The sequence below is a fragment of the Sus scrofa genome, chromosome 9 (genome assembly GCF_000003025.6).
Source record: "Sus scrofa isolate TJ Tabasco breed Duroc chromosome 9, Sscrofa11.1, whole genome shotgun sequence".
NCBI lineage: Eukaryota > Metazoa > Chordata > Mammalia > Artiodactyla > Suidae > Sus > Sus scrofa.
The window spans coordinates 91147346-91169774 of NC_010451.4; the positions used below are offsets into that span (position 1 = coordinate 91147346).

Sequence of the window (22429 nt, forward strand, 5' to 3'; positions counted from 1 at the left end):
TTACTGGCATCTGGTGGGTAGATGAAAGGGGCATTACCAAATATTCTATAATATATAAGGCAGTGCCCATTACTCAGGATTGTCTAACACAAGATGTTCTCACTTCCAAGGCTGCAAAACCCTGTTTTAATACACATCAAGAACTGGAGACTTTTTCCAAAAAACAGTAACACAAAATGTTTTGCTAACCAGAAACCGCAACCTCACAAGCAAGCTGATAATTATATTCCTCAAAGGCAAGTTCACTGATTGTCTAAAGCAGCATCAGATTTCTAAATCTAAACCAATATTAACAGGGGTTACCGATGACACTCACATCCCCGTGTGTACCATTTTCCACAGTGGGACTCCGGGTGTGCTTTTCTGACCCTCACTATGTTCTCTGACCCTCAATATTTATCACCTATAGAAAAAAAGGGCTCCCAAATGACCAACCAGCACCTGCGGGACAGAGCAAAATAAAGAATCCCAACTGTTTGACCTCTAGGTCTTAAAATCCTTGGGCTCAACTAAGAAAAGAGATACCCACCAACTATTTTAGTTTCTAGTTAACATCAATGTTCCATAATCTTTAAATAGCTAAACTTCATAGATCAGCTTTCTAACTGTTCCTGATTAGTCAACTAAAATGGTATGCACACTTCTACTCATAAAGTCAGTTTCTAATATTATTCTAAGTACACCAAGACAAATCACACATTTAGAGCAACTAAAGATGTCAATAACTTAAAAAAAAAAAATTGTGACCAGCATTTTAAGTAGAGAAGGGCAGGGTAAGGGAAAGACTCCTATAGGTAATAGTTTATGAACCGAGTACCTAATAATTTTATAAAAGGTGAGAAAAAGAAGAAAAGATCACCCACTTCTAAGAGAATACAAATATTTACCTGTAAAAACAATTTCTATCTAGATAATCAAACACATTTTGGTCAAGTAGCTTTATATCACAATAATTTCGTAAGCTTCAAAACATGTAATACTAACCTGATGACATAATTCCCATATCCAGTAGGAGCTGCCAGACCCCTATGGCCATAGATCTGCACTGGACAAAAGGACAGTGTTCTAGAAGCCAGTCTACCAGTTCTGACCCAACGCAGCTTCTCCTGGACAAAAGCAAAGCCATTCACAGTAAGACACTGTTGCGAACCATTTGCTGAAAAGATGTTATTTAATACCATCCCTTTCACGTGCTTGCTTTTTTAAACAAGCAACTCAAGAATAAATGACAGGTATCTCTCACTCCTCCTTCAGATTTTAGCTCAAATATCATTTCCGTACAGATACTTAGAATCATATCTCTTACACATTTTTTATATCACCTAACATTTAGCAATTATACATCTTTCCAACTGAATATCTGCTTTTGTCCCTTGAGAATAATTTTCAAGAGAAGAGGGACTGTGTACATGTAATTCTCAATTAAATCCTAACAATTAGAACAGTTTAAGTACACAGTTAATTCTCTGAATATACATATTTGAATAAATGAAGGAATAAATTTAGCAATCCTTTATTTAAAGGTAATGCTTTTGGGGAATTCCCATAGTGGCTCAGTGGTAACAAATCTGCCTAGTATCCATGAGGACATGGGTTCCATCCCTGACCTCACTCAGTGGGTTAAGGATCCAGCGTTGCCGTGAGCTGTGGTGTAGGTCACAGATGCAGTTTGGATCTGGTGTTGCTGTGGCTGTGGTGTAGGCTGGCAGCTACAGCTCTAATTCAACCCCCAGACTGGGGAAACTCCACATGCCAAGAATTAGGCCCCAAAAATCAAAAAAAAAAAAAGGTAAATAAATACAGTTAATGCTTTTGCCTTGATAAGACAAGTACCTCAAATTGGTGGTGGTCAACTTTGGTTCAACCATTTATATATTTTTAACTAGTTTCTTAAAGAAAAAAGTAATTCTAAGGTTAGACAAAACTGGGACCACACTGGGTGATATACAAAGTTCTGCATGCTACTCTTCAAACACAGATTAAACCTTAACATTTATGAGAGCTGCCACTGCGGTACAGCGGAAATGAATCCAACTAGTATCCATGAGGATGTGGGTTCAATTCTTGACCTCGATTAATGGGTCAGGGATCTGGTGTTGCCATGAGCTGTGGTGTAGGTTGAAGATGCAGCTCAGATCCCGCATTGCCGAGGCTGTGGTGTTGGCCAGAAGCTAAAGCTCCCATTTGATCCCTAGCCCAGGAGCTTCCATACACCACGGGTTCGGCCCTAAAAAGACAAAAACCAAAACCAAAACCAAACAAACAAAAAACACAACCGTATTCAAAGAACGTCCCATTCTGGGCATTACAAGCAGTATTTTCATGCCTAGTTTTCCACCTTTACCAGCCTCAGATGAAAAGCCAAAAGAAGCTAACTTTCTGAAATAAGATTTTTTCATGTGGAAAAATTTCATTGAAACCCACTCTCCCATATGAAAAGAAGTCACCAAAATGTTCTCTTCAAAAAGATGTATCATGTAAATGACTACCTTTCTCCTATATGCGGTATTTAAGGATCAAAAGATGCTAACATTTATTTGCATTTCTAAAACAGAGAAACACTGCCCATGTCTTGTGACTGGCATAGTCATAAATATCTAGAAATCACACAGTAACCACAGTATGAAGAAATGCCATAGGTGCTACATTTTCTTGGGTGATGGAAAAATAAGGTACTAAACATTTCTGCTGAGATATTTGAACAAATAGGCTAGCTTTTGATAAAGCATCACTTTTTTGGGTAAAGAGGTGAAAGACACTCTGAGGCCATTATGGCCATTCCAGACATACTCAGATGCAGGTTAGCATTAGAAAGATTAACAGGAGCTCCCACTGAGGCACAAAGGAAACGAATCTGACTAGCATCCATGAGGATGCAGGTTCGATCCCTGGCCTCACTCAGTGGGTTAAGGATCAGGTATTGCTGTCACGCTGTGGTGTAGGTCGAAGACGTGGCTCGGATCCCAAGTTGCTGTGGCTGTGGCGTAGGCCAGTGGCTACAGCTTTGATTTGACCCCTAGCCTGGGAACCTCGTATGCTGCCAGTGCAGCCCTAAAAAGACAAAAAAAAAAAGAAAAAGAAAAAGAAAGGAAGATTAATGGTCAAATAAATGGATATTTCTTGAAACAAAATGAGAAGACAGACTACAACAAAACAGGCAATTAAGACCAAACCGTCAAGTCTAAGTTCCACAAGACACCTTTCATATTAAACGCTCAAAGTGTTTATTCCTCAACATTTCTGTCAATTACCCAGCACCACTGGGCTTGTAAAGCACTTTTTTCATCTTCCCTTATTCTCACAACAATACACATAGCTCCTCAGCCTGCGCTGTGTCTGACATGACCTGGAACGTGGCAGGACACAACAAAACACTTACTAAAAAAATGAAATTGTCGAACTGCAAATGCTGACTAGACAGCAGTGTTGGCTTGTTTGTTCACAGTGATGGAGAAGCTCCTGAGACCATTTGCTTCTCAAACTTGGGTTTAGTACGAGTTGCCTGGGGGTTCTTGTTAGCGTGCAGACTTTGACACAGCGTGGTTAGGTGTGGCCCCAGAGCCCTCATTTCTAACAAGCTTCCAAGGGATGCTGATGACCACCAAGTCACCATCCCCAAGTCCCACCTTCTCATTGGCCAGGGCCCACTCTGTCTTGAGAGGACAGGGCTGAGTCCATATGCTCAAACACACTATCTCCACGACAGTTGTCATCCATAGTTATTAGTTAATCCTCAGGCTCCCACTTGCAGACCAGGCTATTATTTCCACTGCAGACCATCTCTTTCTACCCCACCTCCAATTTATCAAGTTATGTTTTGTGAGTTCCCGTCCTAGCTCAGCAATTAATGAACACGACTAGCATCCGTAAGGATGCAGATTCGATCCCTGGCCTTGCTCCGTGGGTTAAGGATCCGGCATTGCCGTGAGCTGTGGTGTAGGTCGTAGACATAGCTCGGATCTTGTGTTGTTGTGGCCGTGGTGTAGGCCAGTGGCTACAGCTCTGATTTGATCCCTAGCCTGGAAACTTCCATATGCTGCAGGTGCAGCCCTAAAAAGGCAAAAAAAAAAAGTGTGTTTTGAATTGCTTTCAACAATCCATCTGCACCAGGCAAAACATCATTAGAGTAAGGTTCAACACTACCACTAGTATCACCAATGCAAAGGTGAGGTGAGCTGCTGCTGCAGTTACCTCATACCCCCTCGACTTGCGGACCAGGTCAGCAACAAGCCATTTAAAATATCTAAACCTACAGAACTGAAGGATGGGCAGTGGGGAAGAAATCAGAGATGCCTGGGAGGAATGTGAACACCGCAGCAGTTCTTACTCCCCCAGTATCTGCAATCTTGTACTGAATCCAGAAACTGTTCAGAGTTCATGTAGCCCTAACTACGGTTGCAATACTAGACAGGAACATGGTGATAGGAAAGTGATCAGTTCCAAAGCCAATGCCACTGCTGAAACACAAGAGTCATTTTACTAATCTCTGGAGTTGACAATTTGGTTTTTTTGTTTGTTTTTACTTTTTAGGGCCGTACCCACAGCATATGGAGATTCCCAGGCTAGGGGTCAAATCGGATCTGTAGCCACCAGCCTACGCCACAGCCACAGCAACACAGGATCTGAGCCACATCTGCGACCTACACCACAGCTCATGGCAAAGCCAGATCCTCGACCTAATGAGCGAGGCCAGGGATCAAACCTGCAACCTCATGGTTCCTAGTCAGATTCGTTTCTGCTGCACCATGACAGGAATTCTGTAGAGCTGAAAATTTGATTTCTCGTGGCCTCCGGTTACATTTTTAGCAATTAATTCAGAGTAGTACAGAGAGAACACTCATCTCAAATGGAAATGGGGTGGTGGTATTTAGACACTTATTTGAAGACTCGGAAACTAGTATGTTTTCCTATAGTACCAAATGAATGGAAAGCATTTCCAGGTTTTGAAAGTAATTCTCAGGAGTTCCCGTCATGGCTCAGTGGTTAACGAACCTGACTAGCATCCATGAGGATGCAGATTCAATCCCTGGCCTCGCTCAGTGGGTTAAGGATCCGGTGTTGCCGTGAGCTGTGGTGTAGGCCGGCGGCTACAGCTCCAATTGGACCCCTAGCCTAGGAACCTCCCTATGCCGTGGGTGCAGCCCTCAAAAGTCAAAAAAAAGAAAAAGAAAAAAGTAATTCTCAAGTGGTACATGGGGAACATGTTACCTCAATTTACCACCAGACAAATGAAAATGACCCAGCCTGGGCAATCATTTTAGCACTTTATCATTTTAGCGCTTAACTCAGAGTATTAATCAGTCCTTAGATTATAAAAGAAAGGAGGTTCTGGCCTGACCAGTGAGAATCTAAAATAGCACAACCCACGATCTCTGCACATTCTACTCCCATTAAACCCTAAGTATGTTCTTACTTGGATGGATGGTTCTTTTCTGTGAACCTGATTAATGTATATCTCCCAATTCTTTTTTCAGTCTATACCAATCAGAGACAAAACTGAGAACAAGGACAGATCCTACACAGAGCTTCATGTGGTAACTGTAATGAGTCCTTTAGCCTGCTCACAACCAGACACAAAGACTTACACAGGCAGACCTCGTTCTATTGCACTTTGCTTTATTGTACTTTACAGAATATTGGGTGTTTTACAAAATTGAAGGTCTGTGGCAACCCTGCATTTAGCAAGTCTCCTGGTGCCATTTTTCCAACAGCATTTGCTCACTCTGTGTCTCTGTGTCACATTTTGGTAATTCTCCCAGTATTTCAAACCCCTCACCAACAAAAAGAGGATGACTTGCTAATAAAGGCTGATGGTTAGGATTTTAAGCAAAAAAGTACCTTTTTAAATTAAGGTACGTACATTGTTTTTAGACCTAATGCTATTGCACACTTAATAGACTACCATGTAAACATGACTTTTATATGCACTGGGAAACCAAAAATTCATGAGATGTACTTTACTGTGACACTTGCTTTACTGCAATGGTCTGGAACTGAACCAGCACTATCTCCATGGTATGTTGTACATGCAGTTTTAGTTTTTAAAAAGGAAAAAAAAAAAGTTAGACTTGTCTAAAGCTGATACCTCATCTATTTAAAAAAAAAAAAAAAAAAAAAAAAGAGGCTCTACATGAAGTAACCCACTATCAGCATAGCCCCTCTTCCAGCTGTTGAATCTGCTTGGTCTGGGCTCTGAACCAATGCTCTTTCATCCTTGGGCTATAAATTTCTTATGGGAGGAAGCGGGTGGGGGTGATCTTGGGGCTTTTTCAAGAGGTTCACGATTCCATATATACGAAAGCATTGTCTGTCAATAAATCATGTCTAACCTACGTCAAATGTGTCAAAACCTATGTATACGCTAATGTGATTAATTAAATATGGGATTCTCAAGTTTTAATTCATTGTAGTTCTCCCATCTCTACTACACAGTGGTTTGTCAATGCCTAAGATTACATATCCTGCCAAGTTTTTGATTAGAAAGCAGCTGGCGGCATGGGATAGTTATGGGCTGGAAAGGGACGTGAAGAAGTATCTGGGAGTTCCTGTCGTGACTCAGCAGTAACAAACCCGACTAGGATCCACGAGGATGCAGGTTCCCTGGCCTCACTCAGTGGGTTAAGGATCCAGCATTGCCATGAGCTGTGGTGTAGGCTGCAGATGTGGCTCAGATCCTGCGTTGCTGTGGCTGTGGCTCAGGCCGACAGCTGTAGCTCTGATTAGACCCCTAGCCTGGGAACTTCCACATGCCATGAGTGTGGCCCTAAAAAGACCAAAAAAAAAAAAAAAAAAAAAAAAAAAGATAAAAGATAAAAGATAAAAGAAAAAAAGAAAAAAAGAAACAAACTATCTGGGGTGTGAAAATCCTCTGGATCTCGATGTGGATAGTAATCACATAAGTTTGTGTAATAACTAAAAATTCATCAAGCTATACCCTAAGATTTGTGCATTTTACTGTATATAAACTATGTCTCAATAAAAAGGGGGTCTTCTTACTTGAACAGGAACCACTATCCCCCAAATCCAGGCCATAATGAAATTCTTACCAACAATGGCAAATGGGGGGAAAAAAGGGAAGAAAATATCCTAAGTCTGTGATAAAACCAAATTTAGTTAAACATCTTTATTCCGAGAATCTTTCCTACTTTGGGGGGTATCATTTATTCTGAGTACTCTTCTTATCTTACGGTACTGTAAACTCATTTCTGTAAGAAAAAAATAATGCTAGTAAACGATAGTAGTTTTTTATCTTTCTCATTTTTGTAGTTTTGGTATTGTTTGGTGTGTAATACCTTTCCTTGGCAAAAATAAAAAGCTGATAATTCCCGTTTGTTTCTTCTTTAAATAGCTCCATGAAATGAAAACATGTGAAAATTGCTAAGTGACTATTCTCTTGGTCCAGCTGTAACTTGAAAACTGACCATAGACGCACTCACTTAATGTAATACCTCTGTCCTGAGTCACCTGTCAGGGCAGAGAAGTGCCATCCCTATGCCCAACTGTCCCCCCCCCTTTGTAGCCCCCAAGAGGGCGGCTCCTTCCCACCTGAAGAGTTAGAGCAGAAGCCCTCCCCCACCCCAGGGGACCTCAGAAGGGTCCTCACCGAGCCCCAATAAGGTCCCTGTGGAAGGGACCGATATTTACTGAAGTCCCAGTGCAGCACACGCTCTCTAATGATATTATAAAACAGCCCATCTCAGAGGAAGCAGAACGGAGCCTCTAGGGAGCCCATCCACGCCTAAGGCCGAGGATTCCATACCCCACCTTCAGAGCAGAAGTCCAGGTATTAAACACTTGACTAAGTTAATTAAGGGAAAAGTCACCACCAGTGACCCAAATAGGCACTTCAAACAAACCCTCCTACTGACAGAGCCCATCTCTCTGTGATCAAGGTTATAACTTTTAACATGTGTTTTTGTTTGTTTGTTTGTTTTCCCTCAAGGAGAAATTTTGACAAGGTATTAGGAAACCATGTTACCTGTAAAATCCCTTGAGGTTCACTCTGTCCTTTATCAGGTCAGCTGCCTGAACAATAATAATATTCCTCAATGCTCTTCCTGCACAAGAAGAATTCTCTCCATAAATCTAAATGGAAAAGACAAAGAGTCACTGAGAATTCAGAACAATAACATGACATTTTGTGAGCTGCCCATCATGGCCTACCATATAGAAAAAATTATGGCCAAGTCCATAAGCTTAAAACACTTGTATTTTAGCTGACATAGCTATAGACCTACAACAACCTATTTAATTTATTTTTGCTACTGGAACATTTTTGCTATTATGCTGTAATAACTACTTTCCAAATACTATACGGCTTTAACTATAAATAATCTCCTTTTACACAAAGTTTCCAGGGCAAAATGTCTGTTTTTAAAAATACAGTGTTTCTATCAATGCAGCAAAGTGAAGAATATTTATATATTAACTCTGCCGTATTGATAAGGTGTTCCTGTAAAGGTCTTGGAAGATGGGAAAATAATTTATTCCTATCTAGCCAACATCTCACAACATGACGTAATTTGATAGCAGGAGCCAGTCTGCTTTGCTTTTAAGCTTCACTCAGCTGCAGAGTTCATAGTTAATTCCAAGCATTCTGGTTTCATCTGCTCCACGGTTTCATCTTGTAGATAAAAATTTCATTTAGCTTCTTTTTTTCAATCTTCTAATCCACCCATACACATTTCTGATTCTTGTAGGATGAAGGAGAGCATTCCTTAGATCTGGAGAGGTCTATGTCCCACATTAGAATCTACCCCCTTTCTCTATAATTGGCACCTTCCTCCACAGGGCAAAGTTGTTTCACAAAGGAAGCTAAATGAAAATGAAGTGTCGTCCTAAGTAAAGGTTCATGGGTCTATCTGATCACTTCTTTCTTTCTTTCTTTGTTTTGTTTTTTTTTTTTTTTCGTCTTTTGTCTTTTTAGGGCCACACCAGTGGCATATGGAGGTTCGCAGGCTAGGGGTCTAAATCTACGCCAGGGCCACAGCAACTTGGGATCCAAGCAGCATCCGAAACCCACACCACAGCTCTGGGCGACGCCAGATCCCCAAGCCACTGCACAAGGTCAGGGATCGAACCTGCTTCCTCATAGATGCCAGTCAGATTTGCTGACCGATGAGCCATGGCAGGAACTCCCTCTGCTTTGTTTCTTGCTGAACTCTTTTTGCACCTATAAAATTTTGTCCCTACAAAATATTTTAGATCTCCTCCCAGAGCAAACACATTGATAATATACTGACTATAACTGGATCCAGGACACTTCAGCCCTGTCCTTATTCTCCCTTAATCTTCCTGTTATCACCTCCTAAGCCCAACCTAATGACAGAATGTGAGAAGGGCAGGAAATGATTTATTTTTAACACATTAAAAGTATTTCAAAGAGAAAAACTTAGGTCAGATCACAGAAAGTTTTACAATAAAAGAGGTATGGGTCAGCTGACACTTGACTAGTCCTGACATGGCACCTGTGTTCATTCACTAAGTCATTCAACAAACATTAAATGAGCAGCTACAGGCCCCATTCTAGATGCTGGGGATGCAGTAGTGAACAAGCCCCAAAAGACCTTGCTCTCACAAAGTTCACAGTCTCCTGACATTCTAAAAAACACAACTCTTGTCAGTGGATTCTTTAATACAGCACAACGAAAACATCTTCACCTTTTTCAATAAGCATTCAGAGCTATTGCACTATTAGATAACTGTAAATATAAATAATCCCTTTTATACAAAGTTTTCAGTGGAATAGATTCAGTATTTTTAAAACACAATTTCTATCATACAGCAAATGCAAGATATTTATATTATATACAGAACTCTGCAATATTCATAATGCATTTGTATAAAGGACTAGGAAAAAAAATTTTTTTTTCCTATCTAGTGAACATCTTGCTTCATGACACAACCATCAGAGTATTTCGAACACCTGTGGCCGTGTCATCCCAGGTGAAGGAGACAGTGAGATCAGGAGCAAATGGGATCTCTACCTGCTGTAAGACAGAAAAGAATCATACCTGGGAAGGACTGTGTTCAAGGTATGGATTGGAAATTCTTCTCGATAAAGTCTATTTGAAAAGAAAGAAAAGGGGAAAATTAGAACCAAACAGAAATCTTTGCACCATAAAGACACAACCTATGCAACCATGGCAGGCCTAGCAGTTGTCCAGGCCAACAATGTCACGGGCCACGAAATAGTAACATCCTTACTTAAAGTACCTGATCAACAACCATCCTAGCGGGCCAGCATATTCCATGGGAATGGCTCCCCGCTTAGAGAGGACAGCTTTAAAAAGTACAACAGAAAGGCAGGGATATTTGTGACTTTGTCACTTTATTCTCAAGATGATGGTGATTCCATTTCTCCTTTCCCTTCCAAATCCACTTTCACCCATGTAAGTCCACTCTCATCCCTGCACACCTGGACTGCTGTTTCAGCTTCTCAATGGATTTCCCACACTCTGGTCAGGTCCCCTCAGGCCAGCCTGCAAATCTCAACTAAACAGAAGTCCCTATATCACCCCGCCAACTGACAGGGGTCTCTCTTCTTGCTTATGTAAGTCAATCCAAAGCTCCAGCCTGCTCTCCTGGGCCACAGCAGTCTGTGCCCAAGAGATTTCTCATATTGTCCTCCTACCTCCCTACACAACCTCTTCAGTCTACTCATCAGAAGAGCCTGCAACTGACACCTGCCTCTGCTCACAGTGTCCCACCTCAAGCCAGCGAAGTCCAGGTCTGTGCAGTCACCTCTTGGGTGAAGCTCTGCCCACTCACCCTAGTCCACTGGGGGTTGTCCCGCTTTGGAGCTCTTTGTTTTCTGACCATTTATGTGGCAGCTCCTGGGTGCTCTGCATTGTTAGCTGTCTTTCTGTGTGTGCATTTGCCCTAACTAATCCACAGGCTCCCCAGTATGATGCTGCTGTAAGGATGGGGTTAAAACTGGGATCCCAGGAGCAATAAACATGGAACGTGGAAGAGTCGGAATGTAGCGGTGACTGATACCGATGTAACGGCTTCTCTTTTCTGGAGTGTTGGCAGCGGATCCTGCACTGCTTTCACAGCCTCAGGTACACAACCTCATACCAAAATGTTTATTTATTTATACATCTCTGTATTAATTAAGTATTTGCTGAATGATTTGAAGGGTAGGAGCTAATTTTTCCCACCTTACAATCCAGTAAGCAGCACCATCACCCACTCATGTTGAAGCACAATAGAAAACTGTCATTTACCACTGTGGTTTAGGAATAACAAGAGAGAAATGAACATTTACTGAACCTATGCTTAAAACTTTTTTTTTTTTTTTTTTGTCTTTTTGCTATTTCTTGGGCCGCTCCCGTGGCATACGGAGGTTCCCAAGCTAGGGGTCAAATCAGAGCAGTGGCCACCGGCCTATGCCAGAGCCACAGCAATGTGGGATTCGAGCCGCGTCTGCAACCTACACCACAGCTCACAGCAACGCCGGATCATTAACCCACTGAGCAAGGGCAGGGACTGAACCCGCAACCTCATGGTTCCTAGTCAGATTTGTTAACCACTGCGCCACGACGGAAACTCCGCTTAAAACTTTTTTACATCTCTGTTCCAAAGCCTGCTGTCTTTTGAGACCCCATAGTTTTTGCTCTGCTGCCTCTACTTCTTGGAGTCATTGACAAAACATACCCTGCCACTCACTGCTCTCCAGCATCGGAACCTTCTATCAAACTTTAAAACAGAATTTTCATTCTGCCTCTTCCCCACTCCACCCAGCTCCCATACTACTTCTCTTCTAATTAAACTGGAATAAATATATGGACTCTTTATTCAAAAATGCCAATTGGTACACTCTGCTAAAGATCTGCGATAGCTTCCAAAGATAGACAGGCCATTTTTAATTGCCATATGTTGAACTAAGACATTCACCCAGCCCTTCTGGTCTAGTCTATACACATCCCCAATCGGCCCTTCCTAGGCCTTCTGTCACCTGAGCCTAGGTATTTTATTCACTGACTGAAATACTGAACAGCTTAAAATTTGCATCTACATCGGATTTATCATTTGAAGATGAATCATCATGATAAAGGATCTTTGTTTTCCCTAAAGAGACTTGAAAAAAAAAAAAAATCAATATGGTAGGCCAGAGCTGACAATCTTTATTACTCATCTAATTGCCTGAATCGGCCCAGAAAAGCAACTCCATCATGTGATCTAGTTAAAAAGAAAACTTCAGGGCAGAAACAAGTTCTAAAGAATTAGGTGGGGGCACGTTCACGAAAGAAAACCAACTGCTTCCTTTCTTCCTTTCTGCCAGCCTAGACCTGGCGGCCTCAACACTAGTGTTACACTTGCACAATTCCACTCCACAGAAACTTCCCCCGCGATGGCTTGTCACAAAAGATCACCAAGGTGAGTCAATAAAGCCTTGGGACCCTTCCAGGCTGACTGGATAACTGTTAGATAAGCTACTGGCCCACTGGGAATTGACAGCAGGGCAACCTAACAAGAACTGCCTTTTACAGAGACACAATACCTGGGTTTGTTGTCAGAAACGCCTATAAAGCCTGCTCTGAACTGGTCCCAAGGGGCTTTGTTTGATTACCTCTGGGACAGCAGCTCTCAACTCCCCTGAGCTGGGGGAGCTCAGCACTCCCTGCAGAACTCTGGAAGGCACCATTTGTTTGTTCAATGAACTACGACTACTCTGTACTTTTTCTGAGACCACTTGCTGTTTTTAATCACTAGTTAACATAAAGTGCTGAAGACTTAAAGAAAAGAAGAACATGGAGGAATTGTCCATCCACTACCTCATTTTTCAAAGATCTTGTGAAAGGACGGTTGTGTAGTCTTATCAGGGGAATGCCAGGGGCAACTTAGAGGAATCTGAGTATCCCTGCTCTACGGGACCTCACAAACTGCTCTTGCAGTGTTTCCCTGAAAGGAGAGCACAGAACACCCTTGAAGATGCACCCCTCTCCATGCAATAGGCTTCCCCTGATATTCAATTACTCAGTTGTTTTCATCCCATCTTTGACTCGGCTGGGTTTGCTTCTCTTCCCAGCCTTCCAAGGGCTTCATCTAGTCACTCTTGCTGCCACCAAGCCCCATTCATCTCACTTAGGAAGGATCTACTGAGCTCCTTGTCAGGCACAGTGGAAGCTTCCAGAAACAGACATATGAACAAGATAGGAGCCTCTAACTTGGGAATCCATTTTTACAGCAGACGCAGGATCTGAAGAACACTTTAAACTCACAATGCCTCTTTCCTGTTCCTGATTTCCTAACAATTTACTTTATAAATTGGGTGGCTGGTCCAACTGATGCAGGTGTCCTCCTTTAAAGGGTCTCACCGTATCTCAAATATAATGCCCAGATGAGATGATTCTTTTCCTCCCTTTATTTCCAACTTCCTAGAATTACTTAAGCTAGATGCAATGATTCTTTCATGAAAGACTCATACTAACCATAGAGAGGCTAGTAACAACACAAATGAAATTAGATTTTAATTCAAATTCATTTCTTCTCCTTTCCAATTTAATGAACCATAGAAAATGATTCCCTAAATGATTCTGAGCAAACCTAATATTTTAAACATGTTAGAAAATTGTAACCCTTTAATATTCACAAAAGAACTTCCAGGAAAAAAAATGGCATAACTCAGAAGGATAAATAGTTAGCAATCATCTACTACCTTCATTTTTTTAAAAGTTAGGTCTCCACTGAAGTCACGCTGTAATAGTCTATAGACTGAGTCTGAACCAAACATGGAACTCATTTCAGAGTCACCGAAAAGATCATGCTAAACTATATGGTAAGGCTTAAGGCGCCTTTCTTAATCCGCTCTTAAAGGACATGCCTTAATGTCCTCTTGACATTGCATCACAATAGTTAGGCTACACGGGAAGAGAGAAATGAAAGAAAAAAGAATGAATCACCACAGAAGTATGAACTGCTCTATTACAAACAGGAACCAATAGCAACGACCAAATGTGTTGACAACTTGAGAATTCAGTTCACAACACAACTTTCTGTCACCTTCAGCCATCATCCTTTACCCATTCTGGGTGACCAAGTAGATTTAAAGAAAGACTTAAAATAGGAATTGAGATTAATGTTAAAGTGCAATAAGAATACTTAAATTTCTTACAATTCTAGGAAGTCAAAAAGCTCCATAAGTAACCAGAGGTATCATATGTTAAGAGGTTGTAGACTAAAACAATAAAGGCTGTGATCCAGCAGGCTGTGCAATAGATTCTGAGACAGGGTTCCATTCTAAGCCGCAGTGTACCCTTACATCTCAATCAAAGCTTGATCCAGGTTAAAGGACAGAATCCTGCCCAGCCAGGATACTGGCTTGGGAAGGACACAGTCATCACAAATGTGACACAATGCAAACTGGAGACATGAGCCAACTGCTGTGACAGATGCACTGGGCAGGGCACAGTGACTCTCCCGCAAACTCTGGTCCCAATTCAGGTCCAACGATTCCCAGGGCTCCACAGGATGTGCTCCCCATGGTCAGTCACAGCCACAAAGGCCACTTGTACCAATACGTTCTCAACACAGCCTGGTGAAACCAAAGTCAACAATGTTCTCAAAATCAGATTTTTCTACTGCCCTGTCATGTGTCAAGAAAACAGAATGAAACAGAAGGTGACAGAAATGCTTACTGACACCTCCTTTGTCTTAAGCACTTCCCCATGTTAGGAAATGCTTTTATTAGATGTGCCCATCTATTCGCACTTTGGTAGACAAGAGTCCTGAGGGTCAGAAAAATCAAGAAATTTACCTAAAGACCCAGAGCTGAGAAGTTCAGAGCTGAGACTAGAAAAAAATTTTGATTTTGACTCCAAAGTTGCCACCTGCTGCATGTTATTAAATAATAAACAATCCAGTTTCTACTATGTGCTAGAGATGATACTAAATATTTCACAAGCAACATATTGCTTAATTTTTGAAAAACTATAAAGTATTACTAATCCCATTTTGCAGATGACAAAATTAGACTTAAAGAGGTTAAGAAATTCACTGTAGTTTGCAACTCAAACCTGTTTTTAGTAACTGCACCATACATTTATCTTACAACATAGAATGTGCTGATTTCAGAATAACATGTGGCTCAGCAGGTTAAGACCCAACATAGTATCCATGCACATGAGAGTTTGATCCCCAGTCCTGCTCAGTGGGTTAAGGATCCAGAGTTGCCGTGAGTTGTGGTGTAGGTTGTAGCTGCGGCTTAGATCTGGTGTTGCTGTGGCTGTGGCTGTGGTGTAGGCTGGCAGCTGCAGCTCTAATTCAATCACTAGCCTAAGAACTTCCACATGCCGCAGGTGCAACTGTTAAAAAAAAAAAAAAGAGTAACATGACACACACGTGCATATAACTCCATGAATTAAGCACAGATAGTCTCTACTAGGTCCAGTGGTTCTCAAGCCTGGATATATATTAGAACCATCTGGGAAATGGAAGAAATAACCAAACAGGAACTCAGGTCTCACCCCAGAACCCAAAGAATTACAAGCTATAGGAGTGGGGTCAGGTGGGTTTTCTCTAAGCTCCTGCAGGTAACTTTGATATGCACCCTAGTTTGAGAAAAACTGTAAAAATCAGTAGTCGAAACTGGTGATTTGAACCTCTCATTGTCCACTTCTGCAATGAAGCTTGGTGCTCCCCTCAAACATCACCTCCTTCATATGCCCAAGCCAAGTTCTGAACACAGCAGGTTGCAGGTCATCTGAACAACAGCCCTGGGATCTGTGTCTGAGCTTCTCAGTCTGGCTTGTGTAGAACAGATAGCCTGTGAATCAGGAAATCCCACCTTGCACCTGCTCACATGGGTCTATTTTCTATCTAGCCCACCCTAGACACAGCCCTGAGCCAAGGGACCTCTCGTCTGTAGAGTGGCATCATACATACCTATGCAGCTTCGGAAAGGACATCCCCTCTTAATGGCATCCATAGCATTAGACTGAATTTCTACTTCCCATCACTAAAGGACTCTCTTCTAGTATAAACATGTTGGCCTCACTTAAAAGCTAAAGGAGAAAATTAAAGTGGGGTCTAGGAATACCTATAAATATTTCACAATCTTGCCCACCTAGGGAGATAAATCAGCAAGAACCAGCAGCTTCTGGGAAAATACATACAATGGTATCACAGAACCAAACCCCAAAGTGTCACCAACTTGATTTTACTTATCCCCTGGGAAAATATCTTTCTCCTCATTGTGTTTACAAACAAGAGGATGATTTTGCCTAATAGGGTGAACTTCCTTGGTTAATGCAATTCAGAAAAGCCTTTATAATTTAGAAATCAAGTCACTGTAGATTCTGGATCAACAGGTAAATTAGCAGCTTACTTATCTCCACTTGTCACTGAATTCCCTACTTGCAGTTAACATCAACCCACCCACTTACACCAGGACTGCAAGATGTACCCTTTCCACAGCAGCCAACATGAAGAAGCCTCCACTGGCCAAATCTGGGACAATCTGAGCAGCAAAATAATGAAACTATTACGTGAGACCTGTAGGATAAACATCTGTGAGTTCATATGGATATAAATAATTGAATAAACAAACATGAGGCAGGGGACAGGGTGGGGAGACAGTTCTTCCTTACAGTCTTCCACTGACTAAATGCAATGAAAAGAGGAAAAGAGAATACCACCATTAGACAAAGAACAAAGCACTAAATGTTGCAAAAGCAACAACAATCAATGAATGCCAAAATCAGTCAACAAAAGTATGAAGAGATCCAGGATACCTAAATAGTATCAACGTTGTCTCCTCACAAGATATTAAAGAGTACAGAGGAAAAAAGTAGTAACTTTGCAGTGGAGCTTAGCAGACACCTCCTTAACTGATAAAAGTTATCACTAATCATGAGACTTGACATCACTTGTTGATAGCCTGAGAAAGGCACTTTGGTGGTATTTTTGTCAAAATGCATACCAGAATTGAATGAGAAACATCAGACAACTCCAAACTGAGAGACATTCTTCAACATAATTAGCATGCACTTTGCAAAAACTGTCAAGGTTAAGAAAGACCAAGAAAAACTGAGGGTCTATCCCATATTGGAGGAGACCAAAGGAGAGGCCATGTGATCCTGTGTACAATCCTGGAATAGGATAATGACCTTAATAGGACAGCTGGCAGAATGGGAATGAGGTCTGTATGTGACTTGAGTATGGATGCTGGCTTTTGGTTTTCTTCTTTCTTTTCTTTCTTTTTTTTTTTTTTTTAAATCACACCCACGGCATGAGGAAATACCCTGGCCAGGGACTGAAACCACACCACAGCAGCCACAAGAGGCACTGCAGTGACAACACCAGATCCTTCACCCACTGAGCCACAAGGGAACTCCAGTGCTGGTTTGGACAAGTGCACTGTGGTTATATAAAACAAACTTGGGGAAGCTGGGTGATGATGCTAAGGCAACGCTCTTTGTGTTATTTGTACATTTATGTCTGGTATTACTTCAAAATGAAAAGTCTAGAAAAAAAGTAATGGCCTCTTTCCTCCCCAGAAAGTCTCAAAAAACATTCAAATATTATTTCAGAATGCAGGGCCTGTTTCTTCACTGAAAGCTGTTCTCACCAGAACGTTATCATCCTGGGCTGCACAGAAGATTCGGCCCGCCTCCCTGACCACTCTGGCCTTTTGCACCTTCACACAAATCAGATTAATTCTCCCTAAAACATCTCTTTACACACCACCTCTTTATTTAAAATAAAATTTATTTTGAAACAGTTTATGCTCCCTACATGCTCACAGACAATGTCCCAGGTCTTTACCAAGCGGCCAATCCAGGTCCACATATCTTGCCTGCACGTCCCTGCTGCAGACTCTGCACTCCACCAGGGCAGAAGTCTGAGTTTTACTCTGCAAACCATGGGCATTCTCACCTCTGTCCCAAGCCTTTGCCATGACCTCTCCTCCCTGTATTTTCTCTAAATTTCCACACCTGACCCTACCTTCGATCCACACAAATGCTGCCTGAAACTTACCCAAGCCTTGGGCCTCCTGGGACTAATCTCTGTCCCAAACACTCTACACGTGTCTGTATTTGCCACTAATATGCCTGCTGGCTCTGTCCGCATATATGCTTGCCATTTGTCCTCAACCAGCCTTGTAAACCCCAGGAGGGACTTCTACCTTCTGTTGATCTCGGACCTTCCATTGTGTATAGCAGGGGCTGAACAGCCAGTGGCGACTTCTTCCTGCTGTCACACAGCCTGGTGACCCAGACTCTCAGACCAAGTGCTAAGACATGATGTCTCAGACCAAGTGCTAAGACACTTTCAACCTATGCAACCCACCGCCACCTCGGTCACCCCTTCCCATCTCCTTTCTCAACTGTCCTAAGTGGTGGCATATGAAGTCAGAGTATATATACAGTATATTTTTGTACAATGAATAAATTATGTGCTTGTTTTGAAACTTAAAGATCCACTTGAACACCAATCATTTCTCTGTAGTGGAGAACAATTCAGTAAGTCACTTTGTGTTCAGGCTTCAAGAGGAAATAATGTTCACATTATATCCTTTCCTACATTCCTGCCGAGTCAGAAATGAGCAAAAGAAACACACCTTGAAGTAGGCATCGTTCTCCCCTTTGTTGGCTCTGGAAATAAATTAGTCTCTTAGATGCTTCCTGTCAATTTCACATAATTTTTTTTTTTCGTCTTTTTGGGGCTTCACATGCGGCACATGGAGGCTCCCAGGCCAGGGGTCAAATCGGAGCTGTAGCCACCGGCCTATACCACAGCCACAGCAACGTCAGATCCAAGCAAGCCGAATCTGAGAGCTACCCCACAGCTCACAACAACGCTGGATCCTTAACCCACTGAGCACAGCCAGGGATTGAACCTGCAACCCCATGGTTCCTAGTCAGATTCATTTCCACTGTGTCATGATGGGAACTCCCCATTTTTATATAAATTTTTGAAAACTACAAAATAATAACAGTGATAATGTACAGTCTTCTGGCAGAAGGAAGACTTAGAAACCAGTTCTGGTTTTATTTTTCACTCAACTAAGATGTAGAGAGAACCTCAGAAATACAGCACCAGAAAGGACATCCCAAGGTCACCTGGCCCATTCCACAGCCTTCATCAAAGTGATGTCAGGCAGGCGGGAATCTGGATCAGGGGGGACCAGAGACCAAACCCAGCTGCCACCTGGTTTTCATGGTGTTACTGGACTAGGGCTGTGCCCATGCCTTTACATAGGGCTTCGGGCCATTTTCCTGACAAAAAATTTACTCTCTGGCCTTTTACAGAGAAAGTTCACCAATCCTGGTCTAGATTATCAGGTTTTACAGATCAGGAGGGGCTCTATAATCTCCTTTGCAATACGGTCCAGTGTGTAACCAGTTATTGATAAGATTTTTTTTTTTTCATTTTGAACTAAACAATCTCTTGCTGCCATTTAAGATTATTTCCTCCAAAATCATTTAAGGCACATTTCCATTTTCACTGATGTCTTATGTAATAGCAAGAAATAGGTCAGAACAATTTTGATCTCCCAAAATTGAAACAAACAAATCAACAAGGAGCAATAAGTTTCATGAACTCCTTTTAAACCAGGAATTACCGGGAGTCCCCGTCATGGCGCAGTGGTTAACGAATCCGACTAAGAACCATGAGGTTGAGGGTTTGATCCCTGGCCTCGCTCAGTGGGTTAAGGATCCAGTGTTGCCATGAACTGTGGTGTAGGTCGCAGACGCGGATCCCGAGTTGATGTGGCTGTGGCGTAGGCTGGCGGCTACAGCTTCAATTAGACCCCTAGCCTGGGAACCTCCATATGCCACAGGAAGCAGCCCTAGAAAAGACGAAAAGACAAAAAAATAAAATGAAATAGAATAAAATAAAAACAGGAATTACCAATCTATGCTGTAATGCAGACTAGTAAATCCATCAATATATGTAAATCTTGCACACAATACTCTCTCTGCCAGGAATGCCTTTCTCCTCATACATTTATTTACATTTCCACAACACAGTTGGGCACTCATATGCATAGGCCAGCAGCTTCAGCTCTGATTCAATCCCTAGCCTGGGAACTTCCATGTACTACAGGTATGGCGCTAAAAAGCAAAAACAAAACAATCCATCAGCAGATGAATGGCTTAAGAAGATGTAATACATATATACAATGGCATGCTACTCAGCATGAAAAAGAATGAAATAATGCCTCTCACAGCAACATGGATGCAACTAGAGATTCTCATACTAAGTGAGCTATGAGAGAATGCCAGGTATCACTTCATGTGAAATCTAAAATATGGCACACAGGAACTTATCTACAAAACAACGCACAGACATAGAGAACAGACTTGTGGTTGCCAAGGAGGGATGGGAGTAGGATGGACTGGGAGTTTGGGTTAGTAGATGCAAACTATTACATTTAGAATGGATAAGCAATGAGGTCCTGCTGTATAGCACAGGGAACTATATCCAGTCTCTCGGGAAAGTCTATGATGGAAAAAAATATAAAAAAGAATGTATATGAGTTCTTGTTGTGGCTCAGCGGCTTAAGAACCCAATATAGTGTCTGAGGAAGAGGGTTAGATTCCTGGCCTTGCTCAGTAGGTTAAGGATCTAAGCTGTGGTGTAGGTCACAGATGCAGATGGGGTCCAGTGTTGCTGTGGCTGTGGTGTAGGCCAGCAGCTGAAGCTCTAATTTGACCCCTAGCCTGGGAATTTCCATGTGCTGCAGGTGCACCCCTTAAAAGAAAAAAAAAAGAAAAAAGAAAAAAATATATATATATGTACATATAAAAACTGAGTCAGTTGCTGTACAGAAGAAACTGGCACATGGTAAATCAACAACCATTTTAAAAAGTTTTTTTTTTTTTAAAAAAGAACTGACTTTACCTAGGGTTTTAAGTAGCAAATGAAATTCCTACAGTTCCCTTTCAACTTACCTTGTCTCCTGGTAACTATTTACCCTCCTTTGCGCTCCCAAACCTTTCAGTTAATAATTCATTTCAGAACCTCAGAGGATCAATATTAACCTTGGCAGTTTACAATTTCACACATACAACTTATAAAAGTCATGACACTTGCAACAATAATAATACCAGGGTGATGACACAGATCCCCCCAAATTCGGCAAATAATCCTAACAGCAGTGCTGTGATCCCACGTGCAGACTTTCAGTCTCATTTTTCTTGATCCCCGGAAGTTTTGTAAAGCAGCTGGGCACTCCATTGCTGCCTATCTTGGGCGATTCCAGCTTGAAAAATCATTCTCTTGATGGAGATAAGAAAGTAAAGATAAGATGTCTCTATTTTTTTTTTTTTTTTTTTTAGCTCTCACCCGTGGCATGTGAAAGTTCCCAGGTGAGGGGTCGAATGGGAGCTGCAGCTGCCGGCCTACACCACAGCCACACAGGATCTGAGCCACATCTTCGACCTACACCACAGCTCAAGGCAACGCCGGATCCTTAACCCACTAAGCGAGGCCAGGGATCCTGCCTCCTCATGGATGCTAGTTGGGTTCTTAACCCACTGAGCCATAAGAGGAACTCCCAAGAGACCTCATCTTGCCATTTGCCACAAGGAGCAGGCTGGCCTATGCCTCCCTTTCTCTGATCACTCATAAAATTGTGAGCTTTGTACAGGCTCATGAAGCTTGCTTTATCCAGGGCCACACGCCCTCCTTCCTCTCAAGCGCAGGTCTTCCTCAAATCTGAGGTCCACTGAGAGCTCACATTACTGCCACATGGGTCTCCTTCACTACCCTCCACTCCTCTGATGCATTCTAACGGCCATGCCATGGAATCGGAGCTTCAGCCACATTGTTTGTGGATTTCCTTTGAGTATTTCCAGCAATGACACCCTCACTATCACCTCTCTTAATGTGCTGACAGCTGATGCCACCACGTGCAGTGCAGGGTTCAGAACAGGGTCACCTTCTCCCCGGGCTCCCTCCCTGAGATGGGCAGAGTCTAAGGACCACTGGGCTGCACTGGTGCTGAGGTTCTCGCCTTGATTGTACGCTTGCTTGTTTCATTCCTTAAATTGGATCTCTTTCTCCTTCCATGGAGCCCTCTTCTTCCTAGCCTCCCCGCCAAGTTCTTTCTTCTAACCCGTATAGACATCCTTTCTTTTCTCTAACAAGTCATCATAGAGTTTTTCTTTGACTGATCTCCTACCTCCTCCCAACGTTGTACTCCAGCACAGAGTCCAAGAAGAGTCCCAGCAAACAGAACCAGTGAGCCCTTCAGCGAGAAGGAGAAATAGAGCCCACAGCTCGCAGGTCACCAGGCAGTGTTCAGGCGTCCGAGAGTTCACAGGCATCTCCAGCTGTCCGGCTTCCCTTTGGAAACCTCCCTTTCACCATAACACACAGCAGCAACCTTCAATCAGTTCTCCCAGCTCCCGAGGGGGCCTTCCAGAAGGCTACTAAACCACCTGGCAAGTATTGCTCTTCCTCAGGCCCCACCAAG

At 42.3% G+C, this 22429-nt stretch overlaps 1 protein-coding gene across 8 annotated transcripts in view; it reads right to left on the reverse strand.

Moving 5' to 3' along the window:
* Positions 1 to 22429, reverse strand: part of RAPGEF5 (Rap guanine nucleotide exchange factor 5) — a 274179-nt gene that overhangs the window by 189268 nt on the left and 62482 nt on the right. For all 8 annotated transcript variants that reach the window (XM_021063441.1, XM_005656686.2, XM_005656685.2 and 5 more), the window contains exons 2-4: positions 10014 to 10064; positions 7979 to 8085; positions 985 to 1106 (exon numbers count right to left, since the gene is read on the reverse strand). In XM_021063441.1, the coding sequence (XP_020919100.1) occupies positions 985 to 1036 (52 nt within the window). In that variant the 5' untranslated portion in view covers positions 1037 to 1106; positions 7979 to 8085; positions 10014 to 10064. The remainder of the gene's footprint in view (positions 1 to 984; positions 1107 to 7978; positions 8086 to 10013; positions 10065 to 22429) is intronic.